Source organism: Meriones unguiculatus, chromosome 6 (genome assembly GCF_030254825.1).
Source record: "Meriones unguiculatus strain TT.TT164.6M chromosome 6, Bangor_MerUng_6.1, whole genome shotgun sequence".
Taxonomy (NCBI): domain Eukaryota; kingdom Metazoa; phylum Chordata; class Mammalia; order Rodentia; family Muridae; genus Meriones; species Meriones unguiculatus.
In genome coordinates, this window is record NC_083354.1 from 67,914,648 (window position 1) to 67,933,938 (window position 19,291).

The 19,291-nt window shown below is 43.0% G+C and overlaps 1 protein-coding gene across 2 annotated transcripts in view; it reads left to right on the top strand.

The window, feature by feature from the left end:
- Wdr41 (WD repeat domain 41) overlaps nucleotides 1–19,291 on the top strand; it is a 50,087-nt gene that overhangs the window by 27,843 nt on the left and 2,953 nt on the right. For both annotated transcript variants that reach the window (XR_009592382.1, XM_060385590.1), the window contains exons 6-12: nucleotides 2,682–2,793; nucleotides 5,473–5,535; nucleotides 6,851–6,961; nucleotides 12,050–12,234; nucleotides 14,814–14,935; nucleotides 15,574–15,662; nucleotides 16,673–16,806. Coding sequence is in view for 1 of the 2 variants with exons in the window: in XM_060385590.1 (XP_060241573.1) it covers nucleotides 2,682–2,793; nucleotides 5,473–5,535; nucleotides 6,851–6,961; nucleotides 12,050–12,234; nucleotides 14,814–14,935; nucleotides 15,574–15,662; nucleotides 16,673–16,806 (816 nt within the window). In the remaining variant the exon portion in view is untranslated. The remainder of the gene's footprint in view (nucleotides 1–2,681; nucleotides 2,794–5,472; nucleotides 5,536–6,850; nucleotides 6,962–12,049; nucleotides 12,235–14,813; nucleotides 14,936–15,573; nucleotides 15,663–16,672; nucleotides 16,807–19,291) is intronic.

Consider the following 19,291-nt stretch of genomic DNA (forward strand, 5'->3'; position numbering starts at 1 on the left):
AGCTCCAGCATAGTCACTCTTTACAGATCCCGTATCCTCATAGATGGCCCAGGACGTCCTTTATGAAAAGCCAGTGACCAAATACTGAAGGCTGAAGACTGAGTACTTTCTCCATAATGTCAGGAATAAAATAGGAATGTTTGCTTTGAGCACTTTAGCTTGCACTGAAGGCTCTCGACAGCAAAATTAGACAATAAAAAAGAAATGAATGAATGTTTTATATTTTTCTTTTATGAGAAAGAACAACTAAAACTTTCTGTATTTATATGTGAGATGACCTTATATGTGAAAAATCATAAAGCCACACAAAACTGTTAAGGCTAATAGATTAACTTAGCAAGCTTTCAGGGTAACATGATTGATAATAGAAAAAAATCAATTGTAATTCTCTAAAATCAAATGGAGAAAATTCTATTCACAGTTATATCCAAAAGAATAAAATACTTAGAAATAAGTTTTTTTAAAGTAGGGGATGTATATATTAAAATATTTAAAACACTGTTCAATAAAATTTAAGAATAAGTCAATAAATTTAAAAACTAGGGTCTGGAAGAGATGGCTGGGCAGTTAAGAGCACTTATTGTTCTTGCAGAGGACCTGAGTTCGATTCCCAGCATCCTCATGCTACTTTATACAATCATTTGCAACTACAGTTCCAGGGGACTAGAAGCTCCCATGGGTACCAAGCATGCAAATGGCATGTATACATACTTGTAGGCAAAATATTCATACAAATAAATCTAGAAAAAAATGGTAACTGATTCTCATCATATATTCATGGGTTAGATTTAATATTAAGATTTAAACATTAGTCAAAATGACCTACAGTCTCTATCATAAAATTAAATCTGTGTTTTTGTTTCAGAAAGGAGCAAACTAGCCTGAAACTTGAAGTGTAAAGGATCCAGAATAGCCAAAACATTTCTGGAAAGAAAGCACAAAGATGTGAGACAATTCCTAATTCGAAAACTTGCGTAAAGATACAGTATCAGGACAGTGTGTTACTGCCATAGTGATGCAGAAACAGATTAATGGAATAGAATTGAAGGTCCACAAATAAAATCTCACACGTATAGACAGTTGATTTGCAAGGGAGCCAACACTTTCAGTGGAAGGAAGAACAGTCGTTCACCACATCTGAGTCCAGACATGGTGTGCATATGTGGACTTCCTGTTACAGGAGGCCGACACAGGAGAATCGTTTGAATCCATGAGTTCAGCATCAGCCTGGGCAACACAGGGAGACTCTGTCGTAAGGGGAAGAAAGCAAAGCCAGCTGAACATGTTCATGTAAAAGGAATAGATTTAATCGGTAATAAGTGATAAATTAGGCCCAATTAAATTTTTGTTCTTCATAGAATACCATTGACAAATTGAAAATACAATCCAAAGAATAGGGGAAATATATATAAATCATTTATTAAGCATATGTAAGATGTGCAAAGAACTATTAATGAAAAGAAAAGAAGCACAATTAAGAATAATTTGAAAGAAATTTCTCCAAATGAGCAATTAAATGTGTGAGAAAAAGTTCATCATCATTAGTGAGAGGCCCAAACCCACAATAGGAAACTATTTCGTATACACCAGCACCACTAATGTCCTACGGATAGGGCTGGAGTGTTAATAAATACATGGAAAAGTCATACTGTAGTTTATGCATTGCTAGTGGGCTTATAAAACACTACAGTGGCCTTCAAACAGTTGGGCCATTCCATAAATTGTTAATAACCAACCCCCTGTGTATAGTCCTACCCCAAATGAAAACATGTCACACACATGCATGGATAGTGAATGTCAGAGCTCCAGTATTCATACTAGCTAAAACATAGAAACAACCTAAGTAGCCGTCAGTAGTGAACGGATAAACAAACCTTCGTATCTGCACAGTAGACTAGTGCTTGGCGATAAGCAGAATAAAGGCTCCTGTAGAACCCCAGGGACGAGACAGGTAGCCTCTTGAGATAGAAACTTCATTGAATGCTTCCAGCTTTTTTTTTTTTATCTGATTTGAAAGTAGCATCATCCTGAGCCCAGGTAAGACCAGCAGACCTCCCTTCTCTCTCATTCAGTCTTTGTCTGTGTTCTCACTCACCCGATTCACACAACTCTGAAAGAAAGGGGCCCTAAGCTACCATGTACAGTAAAGGATTCCACACCCCAGAAACACTTAAGTCTATCAAATACATTATTGAGAATTAACTGAAAAATTAAAAACCAGTTCCATTTTCCATTTTATTTTAAAAGCTTTAAGGGCTCTGGGGGAGTTATCTGTTAGTGATTCACAAGTGATCTGACAGCTCGGTGGCTTGAACAGTGATAAACGTCCAGTCGGGGATAGAGAGCCTCTAGCTGAGTGGCGCGGTTCAGGGTCTGACACAGAAGGCTTGTCTAGGCTGCTGCCCTCAGGCCCACACCGTGGCTTGGTATGTATTGCTCTACATTGCTCGCAGGCCTCAGCTTCTTGCTGTGCCAACTGCGTTAGTGTTGGGAACAGGTAATCCCCAGCATCTTCTGCGACTGCCTTAGAAATCTTCTCCAGAGTCTGTGAGACAGTAGTCACTTACAGAGCTCATAAACAGAGAGAAGAAAAACCGCCTGTCAAACAGAGGGACTTCAAAGACCTCAGGGACATGAAGGCTAGAATTTCTAAACTGAATCCATTTCGAATCATTTTGCAGTGCTTTACTGTTCTTCAGAAACTAGACGTCTGGCTGTCCGGTGGCAATGACTTAGGTGTGTGGAACCGAAAATTAGATCTGCTGTGTAAGAGCAACTACCTTTCTGACACAGGTAAAGAAACCAATCAAGGTAATTATGGAACCCAGTTGAAGCCTGTGAAAGACATGGTTGAATCTTTAGAGACCTGGCGCAATTGAAAGGTCGGTGTAGGATTTCTTTTGGTTGCTCTGAGGATGGATTAGGTATTTCATTAGTATTTTTATGTGACAAATAACTTAACTTTCACATTCATATGTATTTTCTTTATACCAAATGTTGGTATAAATATTTCAGTATATCTCATACGTGATAGCGTGTGTTTGGATGAGGTCCGTCATCCTGTCACCCTCACTTGTGGGGCTAGTCTTCCCCTCAGAAGTCACCCTTCTTCCATATATGAGAGAAAACGTGTGGCATTGTCTTCTCACATCTGGCTTCTTTTGCCTAAGTTGATGACCTTCAGTTTCAACTATTTCCTTGAAAATACTAGGGTTTTGCTCTTTATGGTTGATAAGATTCTACTGTGTGGAAGTGCATTCTCTCTGTGTACATATCACACTGTCTTTATCCATTCATCCAGTGGTGAACATGCAGGCTGATTCCATCACCACCCTATTTTAAGTAGTCTCATAGTGAACATGGATGCATATATGTACAGGTTAACCTTTAATTACAGTATGTACCATGCCCAAGCATGGGCTAGCAGGACCATGATCACTTAATAGTCTGCAGTTTTATATATTTTTATATGTATCTACACATGTGTGTGTGTGTGTGTGTGTGTGTGTGTGTGTGTGTGCACGCATGTGTGTGTGAGGCTCTGACACATGTATGAAGGTCAGAGGACAACTAGTGAGAATCCTTGTGTCCTCCGGCTTGGTGGCAGGCACCTTCATCCACTGAGCACTCTCCCTGGCCCCTAGTAAACATTTTCTGCATTTAAAATTTTTCTTGAAGATGAAAGATTTTCACAAGTTTGAGGCTATCCTGAGCTGTAAGTGAGACATCCTACCTCAGAAACCAACCAACCAACCAACCAGCCAGCCAAACAAGCAAACAAACAAACAAATAAACCATTCTCCTCCCTCTTCCAAGTCCTTCTCTTCTGCTCTTTCACATTTCTTCCATCTCTTCCATGCAGGTGCAAATCTGCTTGTGAAATATGCCCAAGTGGAGGAGATGTTAGGGCGGACATGCTCTTGGCATTGCAACAGTGCTGCTTGTCTTTGACAGGAAGGAAGGAAAGGAAGTAACTCGGACATCCATTGTGCACATATGTTATAAATATAATAGCGAAGTGGAAAGATCAGCTTCCTTAGACAATTTCTTGTTAATGTGGTCCAGTAAGTCACCTTAATGCTTGAAGGTTTGGTTTGTCTGAAACCATTTTACGAGTCAGCTATGAAAAGTTCCCCCCACTCTGTGCTGAAGGCCAAGTGCAGGGTTGTGTGCAGCAATCCAGCTACTCAGGAGGCTGACACGGACTATGGTAGGCCGTTCTAGACACCATTGCAAGACCCCGACTTTTGAAAGTCTCAGCAGCACCAGTCAAACCCTACCTACTAAACATTATGCAGATCAATGAAGTGTGGTGGTTTAAAGTCATGGTGATAAGGTAAGCCGTTTGGAAATGCACCAATTAGCCGTAGATGTGCTGTTTGAAGGACGCTTGTGTAGCTGTTGACCAGATTGCTTCCTTCTGTGTTCGTACCCAGATGCTCTGATAGTCAGGGTTCCAGGAGCAACAAGCAGCTGGGTACCCTCCGGTCTGCTCAGGCTGACACTGTCGACCTGGACTAGTGTCACAGGCTAAAAGCTCAGCTGGCAAGGTAGTCTCCTATGCCATCATTCCATCTATGTGCCCGCCTTTTGATTTGTTTGTGATTTGGTTTGGTTTGGTTGTTTTTAGATTTGACCTGGTTATAAATCAGGATTCAGCTTGCTAGAGTGACTCTTAGAACTAAGGGAATCACATTTACCCACTTACATTCTGTTACAGGAGTACCAAAGAAGACCTACAAAGGGCAAGGTGGGAGGAGGGGCACAGAGCCCTGTGAGTTCCCTAAGTGTGCACCCTGCAGGAACTGTCTTATGGTCAGCTTTGCTGACTCTGTCTAAATCCTGTCCTGGCTTTTAATGGAGCCTTTATTATGTAGATATGGTTAATTAAACCATTTGTTCTAGTGGCCAACATTACCTTGTGACCCTCTGTTCTTGGAGGTTGAGCAGTAAGGCTGGAAGTACCAACCTTTCCTCCTGCCATCGCTGCCACTGACTGTACAGACACTGGTCATCGCATTAGAACACAGATGGCATCTGCAGAGATTTAGAGGAGTTTAAGTCAGCAAACAGGATTGAGGCCAGATCTGTCTTTTGTATTACCCCATTAGCTCACTTAGTGCCGGGCAGCAGGCATAGTCATAACATTTACATTGAGGGGAAATCCAAGTTCCATGTCTCCTTAAACCAGCCATCAAAAATGGTGGACGGTGAGTAAACATATGGGAATGGCTGAATATACCGTATTACCACTGTAGGAGCGATATTCAGAACCCACTAATGTATCACAAACTCTTCCAGAGAGACCAGAAACGTACTCAGCTTCCATGTGTAAGAAAGAAAGGAAGTGTTTATACAGTAGGCTTTGAATATGTTTTATGGGGAGTGACTAATACAAAATTGAAAACGTTTTATTTTTGATGTAACCCATGAAGGAAAATGATTTCCTTGTTTTACATTTTTTTTCTGAAGGGATCAGTGCTTTGGTTGAAATCCCTGGGGACTGTGTCGTAGCAGCAGTCGGCAAAGAACTGAGTGAGTGTATACATACATTTTTTCGTTATGCTTGTGCACATATAGCTGCATGAATACATGTATGTTAGTGTGATAGAGAGACAAAAGCAGTTCTATTTCAGAGATGTCTGCTGCTGTCTTAGCTTTGGCCTTTCTGGGGTTGTTGAAAACGATACAGGGTAAACATTTTCAAAGTGTTAGGTCAGATTTCTTCTTCTAGTCAACGTAGTACATTATTAATGTCCTCTATGAACTTGAATAAACAGTATATTGGCCATTATAAAATCACTTCACAGTAGTGTTTCCTCTCGGAGTTTCTCCACATCAAGCTGAGAGGCTTTCTGACAGCCACATTTTGAACTTGAAAGGCTATGAGAATTTAATAATCTTGCACATTCTTTGGCAGGTGGCAAGACATTGCCATACAGAAAGAAATATGTCATGACCTATTTTCCAGAGAGGAATTTGAGGAAAAGAGAGACTTGGGTAGTTGATTATCAGCACCTGGGAAGGATGTGGGACTGCACCACTTTTTAGATGAGGCCTGCCTGTCCGAGCACCCACAGCACTGGCTCCTGTGGCCCAGCAGAGCAAGTGTCCACTGTGGACCCTGAGCATTTGGCGGCAGTAACTGGGCCTGATCACATTTGGTAGCTGGAAGTCCTAGAATGTCACAGATGGTTTGTAAACGCTGGTTGATAGAGCCTTGATTTGATTTGATTTTAGGTTTTATGTGTTGATTACAGTTAGAATTTATGGCTTAAATAAAACTATTTCTTGAAGTCAGATAATAAATCAAGGAACACTTTCGGCATCTATAGTCAAGAAATTAAAAGCTTTATTCTCGGAGAATTTATTATTTAATAGTATATGCCAAAAACCCAAAAAGTTGTTTTCACTAATTTTTTTTTTTCCAGCTGAAGCCTTTGCTAAGTTGAAGGCCAGGAATCTGTAGCTGATTTTGTAGCAATGCTTACTGGCCTGGACACAGGAGCAGAGAGAATTGATAGTGAAAATGGTTTAGGGGAGTGGCTGCTCACCGGCCTCGGCAGGAGTGGAGTGGTTTTCCCAATGTGTGGTGGTGAAGGCAGAGGCAGCAGGGCTTGGGGGTGCGTTTTGGAAGTCAGTAAAGGAGGCAAAATGAAAGAAACCCCAACTAGGGTTTGGGCAGATACTTTGAGCATCTCATGTATTTGAAAGAAATGGTCTCAGCTGTCATAATTAGGTTCTTTCTGGAGATTCTTTTCAGTGTGACATATATTTTGCATGGAATGCTCTTTGAGTAGAAAGGTATTTTTTGTTCTTTGAACATTTTAGTAAAACAACTGCCTTTTAGTAATTTTCAGGCTACAAGCACCCACAGAAGGATTGCTGGAATGGGATATTACTGAAGTCAAACGCCTTCTTGATCACCAGGACAACATTTTGTCATTGCTTAACATCAGCGGTAAGCTCATTGTGTACATTTATGTTATGTATGGTTTCGGAATTTCCATCTCATTTCATTTCAATACTTCAGAATCACTGCTCAAATCATGGTTTAAATTAGTGGAGATTGTAGTTATCTCTTGCTGTAAGCTTTGCATCAGGAGAGCGTGGCTCAGGTCTCCTAGTTTGGCAGGTCTAAGACTTAGGCATGGGCCATAGAGTGGGCATAACTGTGCCAAGATGCTTCTGCCGGCATTGGGGTGCTTACTACAAAGCTGCAGATTCGGATGCTGTGGCAGTCTAGAATTCTTCAGGAACGGCTGCACCCTGTCAGAATGACTGAGCCGAGTATGACACTAGATGCAGGAGAGGATCACAGAGTCTGGCTCTTGGCATCTAGTCAGTCCTGTTAGATGAGTGACGGCTGATGTCATCAGCCCTGAGCTGGGAGATCTGCGAGTCAGATGGGGAGTCCTGCTGGAGGCTTGCAAGCAGGTCCTGTAGGACTGCTGGGAAGATGGCACAGCAGAGAGACTTGCAAACTTGAACCCTGGAGGCCTGGGGCTTGGGCTGCCTCTTTTAGAGGAATACATCACAAACATGACAAGGGGTAAAAAGGAGTGGAGAACACCAAATGTAGACTTCTTGTGCCATTTGGTCCCATTTTCAGTCCCATCAGTGAGCATCCTTCCCAGCATCTTCCTCTTATCAGCCAGCATCTTACAAAACCTGCTTGCACATCTTTCCAAGGATCAGGTTGTCTGTGGTGCTGGAAGTAACATGGTTGGGCACCTCTTTGTATCTGGAAGCTGTTTTCTCTATCCGTGAGTGGGAGCTCAAAAGACAACTTTTTCTCTGGATAACAACACTTTGAGCCTCCTGGGAAACACTGAACCATGATGAGGTCCCAGAGCTTCTAAGGAGGACAGGTCTGGCCCACTGTGTTGGTTATAGCTAGTTACATGTCTTATTTTAGTGGCGAAGCACTGATGTCATGGCTACCTGAGTGAAGATGGCTAAGTGAGCCTTCATGGTCCAGCTTTTGTGTGCAATATACTGTTAGGATTATAATTTAGTTTTTGCTTCTATGCCTCTTTTCCGCTTATCCGCTTAGAACCAGTGGCCCGTTACTGGGTTTATACATCACAACAAAAGTACATTAAAACAAAGCAAAATAAAATAAAAAACCCCAACTATTTCTTGCCTGGTATGGTGGTGCAGGCTTTTAATTACAGCACTAGGAAGGCAGAGGCAGGGGGATTTCTGAGTTTGAAGCTGGCCTGATCTATATAGCAAGTTCTAGTACACAAAGAAACCCTGTCTCAAAAACTCAGAAACAAACACACAAATAAATAAATTTAAATTATAATATAATTACACTTCTGTTTTCTCCTTCCTCCCTTCATACTCTCCCATATATCCTTCCTTGTTCTCTTTAAAATTCATGGCCTCTTTTTTTCATTAATTGTTGTTATACACACACACATACATATGCATGTATGTACGTCCTGTAGTGTTACTTGTATATATGTTTTTAGGGCTGAGCATTGGTGTTTTTTGAGGCTTGGAGAGATGGCTCAGTGGGTCAGAGAACTTGCTCTATACTCATATGGACAGCTCCCCAGAACTCTTAGCAAAAGCAGGTGTAGCTATATGTGCCTGTAACCACAACAAGAGAGGGGTGAAGGTGGAAAAGGAAAGTCCCTGGGGCTTGCTGCCTGCCACCCTAGACAAAGGTCTATCACCAGCTTCAGTGGTAGACACTATCTCAAGGGAACAAGGTTGGAGAGCTATTCAGGGCATCCAGATTCTCCTCTGACCTCCACATGCATATACAGAGGCCCACATTCCTGCACACACATGTGCAACATACACACACACACACACACACACACACACACACACCTTTTTAAAAAGAAGTGTAGTTTTAGTGAGGTGGTCCCAGGGCATTTTTAGAATGCTATATTGAACTCCCCAAAATATGCTTGATATGTACCAGACTTGGTAAAGAGGTACTTTCTTCAGGCTCTATGTATTCGTTTCATTCACTTGCTCCACGATGACAGTATGGGGTCACAGGGCATCGATGCATGTGAGGTATAGGTAGACAGACGCCGGGAGAGATTTTCCTAAGTGGCTTTTGAAACCACAGGATGAAATACCTCCAGCACACCAGGAGGTGTGGAGGGTGTTTGGTGTGAAACGTTTTGAATGACCTGCCTGGAAATATAGTTTCATAGGGAGAAACTTTATGCTAAGATGATGTCAGTGTTTTGTTTTTAGTGAAAAGATCCACAGGTCTTTGATGCTGTCTTACTGTTGTGTAAATGAACCACAGAGGGGGAGTTGTGTGGTCAAAGGGTTAACTCTGCCTTGACTACAGACCTAGAGTCCATAACTTCTTTGATTCTTTTGTAGGTGAGTGAAATTGAGGTGGTCATGGAAAGATTAGTACTGCTGGCCTACCCAAAACTTCCACAGTGTTAAAACAAGAGAGCTGTTTTCCCTCTGAGATTAGAGATAGGCTTATTTCTTCACATAGCAAATTCTGGACTGTGTCAGTATATTGTAGACATCAGTGAGCTACCAAGATAAAAATAATGTTTATATCTAGGATGGGTAGTGACTTTTATTTCTAAGTGGTTGTTCATCTGACTTTGGCAGATTGCTATCCTGGTTTATTTGATGAATGGAATAAAAAAGTCAAAATGACCCGTCTATGTATTTACACAGTTATAAATCACTGTCTGTTTTAATACCATTAATGTAGATTAATACCAGCACTCAAAATAATACCAGTTTCAGAGATAACATTGGATGTCTTTTACAAATAGTTTGATATTTAATTTGTTTTCCGTAATCATTCTTACTTAATGGTTGAATCCAAGACAAAGGTTAATGATTTCCTTGAGACTCAGGCTAGTAACAGGCAGAGTCAGAACTATATTAGGTTCTATGTTAAGTGCATTGTTCTGACTTATAAATGTGTAAGAATAGAAATAAGTTATATTATAAGATTAATTTTTAGTGTAGGATTTTTACAGTATCTATTAAATATATAATGTGTAAATTGTCTATTTCCCTAATTTAACTCTATTTGAGGGTTTAAAGCTTACTATTTTACAAGTTAAATATAATCCTAATAAAAATATGACAATAGCAAGAAACATTAAAATGGAATTAAAATGAAAATAGTGCCATCATTCAGTATTAAAACTAGTCAACAACTTTCTTTGTGTTTTCTGAGTGTATGCACATATGTATGTGGTTTGCCATTTTTGAAGAATGTGATATGAAAATAGTTCTGTGTCAAAATAAATATACTTTCACAGCTTAATTTTCAATAGCTAATATTATTTTAAGATTGTTATGTTCACTTGTTTAGTCTGCAGTTGGATATTTTAGGCTGACCTCTAATTCTTAGGATTAGAATGTCTTGCAACTTTGTACTTACCATGTTATGTATTTCCCTTAGGATAAATTCCTTGATCTGAAACTGTGGATCAGTTTATTATCTTACAGTTTGACTCATATTACTTACTTAATCACTGAAACAATTGTGTCAGGTTGTACTAAGACAGCAGTGTGTAAACTTGATGGTTCCCGCATTTCTCTCTGATATTGTACGTATCACTTAAAATTTCTTTGATTATTAAAGTAGTTAAAAATGTTAACAGATATTTATTTTCAATCTGTTTTCTTTTTCTTAGTAATTCCCAGGAGTACCATGTGCTTTGAATCTAATGAACTGTTTTGATGTTTGAGTTGACAGTTCTCTCGTTGACTTCCCCCTCTCCTCTCTCTGCCAAGCAGATACTTCTTTGTATTTCTTCCTTCACCCCCTCCTTTTCAGGTCCTTTTGGGCCACTTTTTATTCATAAAACCATTTACCTTATTTTATCCACTCCTATAAGTACCTTTGGTGTTTTAATTGACAGGTTTTTTTTTTTTTTTTTTAGCATATCGTTTAAGGTAAGATTATTTTTACTTCTGTAAAAGTTGACCAAACATTTTGGATGATATTTTTATTGGCATAAACTATAATTTTTTTCTCTTTTTAGTTTAGTTTATTTAATTTATTTATTTATTACTTTATTATAGTTTATTCACTTTGTATCCCCATTATAGCACCCTGCCTCATCTCCTCCCAGTCCTACCCTCCCTCTTCTCCTCCCATGACCCTCCCCTAGTCTACTGAAAGGGGAGGTCCTTCTTCCCTTCCATCTGACCCTAGCCTTTCAGGTCTCATCAGGACTGGCTGCATTGTCTTCCTCTGTGGCCTGGCAAGGCTGTATCCCTCAGGGGGAAGTAAACAAAGAGCTGGCCACTGAGTTCATGTCAGAGACAGCCCTTGATCTCCTTACTAGGAACCCACTTGAAAACTGAGCAGCCTATAGGCTTCCTCTGAACAGGAGATCTCATCTAAAAAAAAAGCCCAGGGCCAGACGGTTTAAGCGCAGAATTCTGTCAGACCTTCAAAGAAGAGCTAACACCAAAACTCTTCAAACCATTCCACAAAATAGAAACAGAAGGAACATTACCAACCTCATTCTATGAGGCCACAGTCACCTTGATACCTAAGCCACACAAAGACCCAATAACAAAAGAAACTTCAGACCTATCTCTTTTATGAACATTGACGCTAAAATACTTGCAAACTGAATCCAAGAACACATTAAAGATAGCATCCACCATGACCAAGTAGGCTTCATCCCAGGCATGCAGGGGTGGTTCAACATACAAAAATCCATTAATTTTTATCTTAAGTAAGTGAAGTAGTCTATTTCTGGTCATCGTCTTCCTCCTCCTCCTCCTCTTTTTCTTTTCCGTTTTTCGAGACAGGGTTTCTCTGTGTAACCCTGGCTGTTCTTTGTGTAACTCTCTTTATAGACCAGGCTGGCCTTCAACACAGAGATCCACCTGCCTCTGCCTCCCAAGTGCTGGGGTTGCAGGCATGCACCGCTGCACCCAGCTTAATTCTGCTCTTCTTTACTGTCTTTTTAGTCTTTCTGATTAACTTATGTAGGTACAATTAGGAAGTCCATTCATTTTTATTTTTAGCCTAGAGAAAATGATCAGTAGTGAAGTGATTGTGAACTTTTTCTAGATAAAAGTTTCGTCACTGGCTCCCATGTTGGAGAACTCATCATCTGGGATGCCCTGGACTGGACTGTGCAGGCCTGTGAGTGCAGCTTCTGGAGCCCGTCTTCACAGCTGGATGCCCAGCAGGAAATAAAGCTCTTCCAGAAACAAAATGACATTTCTATTAATCATTTCACATGTGATGAAGAGGTAACCAGTATGAATTATAATTGTTACAATAAAATCAGTACCTGATATTTCAAGGCTTATATATTGGTGTAAAATGTGACTCCAGGCTGTTGAAATGGCTCAGTGGGCAGAGACGCTTAGCACAATCGTAACAACCTGAGTTCAATGGGCAAGAGCCACAGGGTTGAGAGGACATGCACACCGCACGCCACACACACTACATACACCTGCACATGCCATCCCATCCCGCATACACCACACACACACACATACACCACACATACACACACCTGCACATGCCATCCCATCCCGCATATACCACACACACACACATACACCACACATACACACACCTGCACATGCCATCCCATCCCGCATACACCACACACACACACATACACCACACATACACACACCTGCACATGCCATCCCATCCCGCATATACCACACACACACACATACACCACACATACACACACCTGCACACACATACACACACACACATACACCCCCACACGCCATCCCATCCTGCATACACCACACACACACACACACACACACACATGCACCACACACACTATATACACCTCCACACGCCACCCCATCCCGCATACACCACACACACACACCACACACACATCACACACACACATACATCACACACACACCACACATACACACACATGCGCACACACACACTACATACACCTCCACACGCCACCCCATCCCGCCTACACCACACACACACACTACATACACCTACACACACCACCCCATCCCGCATACACCACACACACACATACACCTCCATACACCACACACATACATACATACACCACACACACATACATACACCACACACACTACATACACCTACACACGCCACCCCATCCCGCATACACCACACACACACACACACACATACACCACACACACTACATACACCTCCACACGCCACCCCATCCCGCATACACCACACACACACATACACCTCCACACGCCACCCCATCCTGCATACACCACACACATACATACATACACCACACACACATACATACACCACACACACACATACATACACCACACACACTACATACACCTCCACACGCCACCCCATCCCGCATACACCACACACACACACCACACACACATCACACACACACATACATATACATCATATACACACATAAACCACACACACTACATACACCTCCACACGCCACCCCATCCCGCATACACCACACACACACACCACACACACATCACACACACACATACATATACATCATATACACACATAAACCACACACACTACATACACCTCCACACGCCACCCCATCCCGCATACACCACACACACACACACGTACACCACACACACTACATACACCTCCACACGCCACCCCATCCTGCATACACCACACACACACACCACATACACACATCACACACACACACATACATATACATCATATACACACATAAACCACACACACTACATACACCTCCACATGCCACCCCATCCCGCATACACCACACATGTACACACACATGCACCACATATATACCACATACATCTCACACACACATACACATACACACATACACCACACACACACACATACACACCACACACACATGCACACATACACACCACACACACATACACACCACACACACACCACACACATACACCACATAAGTCACACACACACAAACCACACATGCACCACACACATACACACCACATATATCACACACATATTATACATGTAAACACCCCCCCCCACTCCACCCCAAACGCATCATGCGTACACCACAGTGTGGCAATGTTGCCTGTGTGTGTTACCTGTACTTGTGTGTGTTATGTTACATGGTTTTGCGTGTGGTGTTGCAGCCACAGGTGGGGCTGGAGGTCACTATCAAATGTCTTCCCCCATCAGTTTTCACCTTATTTAATTTTTTTATTTTTTTAAAATATATTTATGCGTGTCCGTGACGTGTGTGTGTGTGTGTGTGTGTGTGTGTGTATGTGTGTGTGTGTATGTGTGTGTGTGGTGTGTATAGTTGTGCTATGACCCAAATGTGGCTGTCAGGACGATTTGCGGGAGTTGTTTATCTTCTTTCCATCACAGGGGTCCCAGGGCTGCAACTCAGATCATCAGACTTGGTGACAGGCATCTTTACCCACTGCGCCATCTTGCCAGCCCTTGAGTTCTTACATTTGCACTTGCGCATCTGGAAAGTAACAATGAGGCTTTCCTTCTGTTCCTTAACAAGCCGCGCCTTCCGCTGCGGGGCCAGCCAGGGCACTCCGCTCGGTGAACAGCTCCAGTGTCCTGCGAGGAGAAGGCGGAGCTGAGCGCCCGTGCTAGCCTTCTCCACTGTGCTTTCCTCCTGCTGGCGGGTGGCGCTAACCCTCGCTTGGTGGCTTTGACACTAGGGAGCTTCGGAGGGCAGGAACATAATTTCTGTGTGAAGCCTGGGAAGGTGACAGTGGCTTTGCGATGTCACACAAGGGCAGGAAATCTATTACACCAGGTAGTAAAGACGAGGTTTATGCCAATTTCTGAACTTTTCTCCTCCTCCCCCCATCCCCAGAACGTATTTGCTGCAGTTGGAAGGGGGTTATATGTGTATAACCTACAACTGAAGCGTGTGATTGCCTGCCAGAAAACTGCACATGATTCCAACGTCCTACACATCGACAAACTTCCAAACAGGTACACGTTCCCATCTCTTCTGCAAAGATGGCTGTCACAGTGCCTAGGGTCACAGGCATAACTTCTGCAGTGGCTCCATGGCCTGACCTTGGCATTCTTTTGCCAATAGGAATGTTTCATGACTGACTGTAATTGAAGAGTTTGTAGCAATATATGACAAAAGTTTACCAGAACATGGTTAAGTGAATCACGCTGAATTTTTTTCTAAGAAAGATTTATTTAAAATCGTTACTTAAAAAGTTAAAAGATCTGGATCACTTACAATGTACTATTTTTTTCTTTTTATATTTTCTATAAGCTCATTTCTTTTTATGGTGGTGTATGTTTATGGACAAAACCAGATACAGTCTGAGGCCACTAAACGAGGGTTGATTTGGCAGCTAAGATTCTATTGACGAAATCACTGTCCTTGCGGGATGTATTTAGGATGAGAGGCACTGTGGAAAGAGAGGTCACATGAGGAGGGAAGGGGACTGCTCAGGACATTGTGTAGTTGGCCAGTGCTTCCAGGTCACAGGGTGTGACATGTGATGGTAAGCCTCGCCAAGCTGGTGAGGGCTCCAGTGCTTCCGGCAGTCGGCACGTGGCCTCCCCAGGTGCTCTGCCTTTGTTCTTTTTCTGGCTTTTCGTTCTGACAGGCAGTTAATCTCGTGCTCAGAAGATGGCAGCGTCCGCATTTGGGAGGTCAGAGAAAAGCAGCAGCTGGCAGCAGAACCTGTCCCGACAGGTGGGTGCATCCTCCACAGAAGCAGTGCTGGTCCTCTCCTCCTCCTTCCTCCTCCCGCCCTCCTCTTTCCTCTCCCCGCCTTTCTTTGCTCCTTCCTTTTTGTCTCATCTGACAGGAAAAGGAAAGGTGGTATGGAGGAACCACAGGAATGCCCTCCTGCAGGCCTCAGACATTTACAAGCAGCCGTGGCCGCTGCTTCAGTTTGGGAATCGCATCTAGTTCTTGGCCCAGCGTAAAACTGTCTATTTTAGCTGAAGCCAGTTGCAATTTTATTATTCTGAGAGACAACTGTGACTTTCAAGTAATCTGAATGACCAGGTAGCACACGCACGCACACACACGCACACACACACACACACACACACACACACGCACGCACACACACACACACGCACACACACACGCACGCACGCACACACACACACGCACGCACGCACACACACACACACACACACGCACGCACGCACACACACACGCACGCACACACGCACGCACGCACGCACACACACACACACACGCACGCACACACACACACACACACACACGCACGCACACACACACACGCACACACACGCACACACACACGCACGCACACACACACACGCACACACACACGCACGCACGCACACACACACACACACACACACACACGCACGCACACACACGCACGCACACACACAGATTTTCCCGTGTTTTGTTGATGTGTCTGGAGAACTCCTCACCTCTGATTTCTGATGATTGTATATAACCTTTACGGTGTTCGCTTCCCTGACATTTCAGTGTCTGTTTCTCGCTGTTAGTGGATGAATGGGGCAGTAGACAAGATAAGGACATGGGTGAGTCAGGAAAAGCACAACATCATATATTCACAGATCCTGGTAGTGTCTGTGCCATCAGCTTAGCCCTTGACCAACTAAGTATGAGACATGGTTGTATTTAAATTCTCTGTCCTTCTGTAAGGAAAAAGCACGACCATTGTTTTAAATGGCTGAAATAGTTATCTCTTGTAGGATTTTTTAATATGTGGGGATTTGGAAGAGTGAACAAACAAGCCAGCCAGCCTGTTAAAAAGCAGCAAGAAAATGGGACTACGTCTTCCCTGGAGCTCGTTGGAGATTTGATTGGACACTCATCCTCCGTGGAGGTACCACTTTCAGTAGGCATGCAGTCCAGGCAGTTCCTGCTTTTGCGTCATGCTTCTTTTTTTAATTCAGTTGTTCTAAATAAGACCCACACGTTCTCAATGGTAGAGTTTTTGCAAGACAAGAATATAGAATAAGATAAGTGATGGTAAAAGTAGTTAGGATTCTTCTTTATAGAGATAGAATTTGAGGAAGTAAGCAATGTGTTGGTTTAAGAATGGGATTCCTCGCCATTGTACAGGAGGTGGGGATAGCTGATAAGAGGACAAGGTCAGTGACCTTGAATACGTGTCACACCGTCAACAGAGGAAGCTTGGGGTGTTGGGGCTCTATTGCAGGGTGAAAGCCTTAGCAGAATCTAATTCCAGGGAGCATAGCCAATTCAGGGGCAGAGTACTGTTCCCACCTGCCTTTGATTAATTCTAGTTTTATACAACTGTTACCTTATCACTGTGCATAATAGTTACACTTGTGGAATTGCAAACACATTAATAATTTACAATAAGTACCATTATCTGTAATGAAGGAAGGGATTAGTGGCAATAAAGAGGTGATGGGAACTGTTACCAGTATAACCACAGCAGTGAAAAGGGCCCTAAATAATAATTATTTTTGAAATGTTCTTCTTGTTTCTTAGCCTGTGAGGAACAAGTTCCTTTTAATTTGGGTGGGCATTCGTACTAAGAGCAGTAGCCACACTGTCCCTTGAACATTTCTTGGAGTTCAAAAAGAGATATAAAATGCAGCCCTCATTCTTGTGGATCTTATACTTCAGTGGAGAGGAAGGACAAAGACCTAGTGAGCTGTCAGTCGAGGCTACGGAAGGCCCCAGGTGAGAGTCAGTTAGGAGTTAGAAGAAACATCTTGCTGTATCCTGTAAAGGTCTGTAGAGGTGGAGGACTTGTGATGAGCTTTAGAGGCCTGGGCAGACTAACAGACACTGAGCCAAGGCTCGGTGCAGCCCCTGTGGTTGGGTACTGTGGCTTGCTTGTCTTTGTCATCCTCTCAGAAAAAGCTCGGTGCTTTGTTTTTAACGTTGCTTGTGCTTGAGTTATAGGTAGAGAGAGCATGCCAGTGACAGACATTAGGCACAGAGAGCGTTTATGTTGTGGCAGAGAGCAGATAGATTGGATGGAATTACTGGGTTTCCATGAACAGGTGTTAATCAGAGAGATATCCTGAAAAAGTAAGGCCAAGGAGTTTGGGGTTTATTTTAATATATTGAGAACCCACCGAACATATTTAAATCATTTATTTTATGGGAATTTTGCCTGCAGTGCCCATGAAGGCAAAAAGAAGGTGTCAGGTTCCCCAGAGACTGAAGTTACAGCTGCTTGAGAGGCAACATGGAGGTGCTGGGAATTGAACCTAGGCTTTCTGAAAGAGCAGTCAGCGCACATAACTGCTAAGCCAGATCTCCGGCTGCATTAAAAGTTTAAGTGGTGGAGGAGACCTTGAAATGCACATTTTTCGTTAGATAAGTAAAAGGTTTAGGAACGTTCTTGAAAGCATTTGCGCTTTTGTCTCCCTGTCCCAAGATTTTCACATGCTGTACAAACTGGGCAAGCACTCTGTCACTGAGCTAGCCCCCCCCCCCATCCTCCCCAAGCCAGCACTTCAAAAAGCACCTGTGGCTTCTCTGGCAAATTCGCTCTCTGGGGCTATCAGGCACTGCCTCCTGAACACCCCCACCTCCTGAACACACTCACCTCCTGAACATACTCACCTCCTGAACACACCTCCTGAACACACCTCCTGAACACACCTCCTGAACACACCTCCTGAACACACTCACTGCCTGAACACACTCACCTCCTGAACACCCCCACCTCCTGAACACCCTCACCTCCTGAACACCCTCATGGCTTTTGTGTTATCACTCTCTCTGCCTGGCCCGGCCCTTCTGCCCATGCACCAATGATGTTCCAATCTCCTGAGAAATTTTGCTCCTCTATTTTCCTGTTTCTCCATAGACATCAGGAAGGCCTGACCTTACTCGTCCCTGGCTTTTGTTCGGCTACTCCCTTCTTACACTGGTCATTAAAGCTCACCCTTGTCCTAGGTGTCTCTCTCCAGGCACAGTATCCATCCTTCTTCACTTGTGCACTGCAGCCTCTATTCTCTTTCTTCCCTAGGGTGCCCTTCCCTTTACTTGGAGAGTTTTCTCTCTGTGGTGGTTCTACTGTTATTGCTGGATGTCTGCTCTGAGTTTCTGTGGCATGCTGCCATGTAGCACCTGGCTGCAGAATCTCTCACTGGTGCCCAGTCATTGCAGCTGGCTCTGGTTTTCACGGTAGGGACTGTAAACTGAAGTCACCATAAATACTGTGCACTGGCCCAGTACCTATACTTCACAGAGATCTCTGAAGCCAGCATTTATCTCGGGACATTTGGGATTAAGACATTTTTTTGGTCACCATATTTTAGTAAATAATGCAAGTGTGAGAGGGTCTGTGCCTGACAAATCTTAAAACCAATGTATGAGTA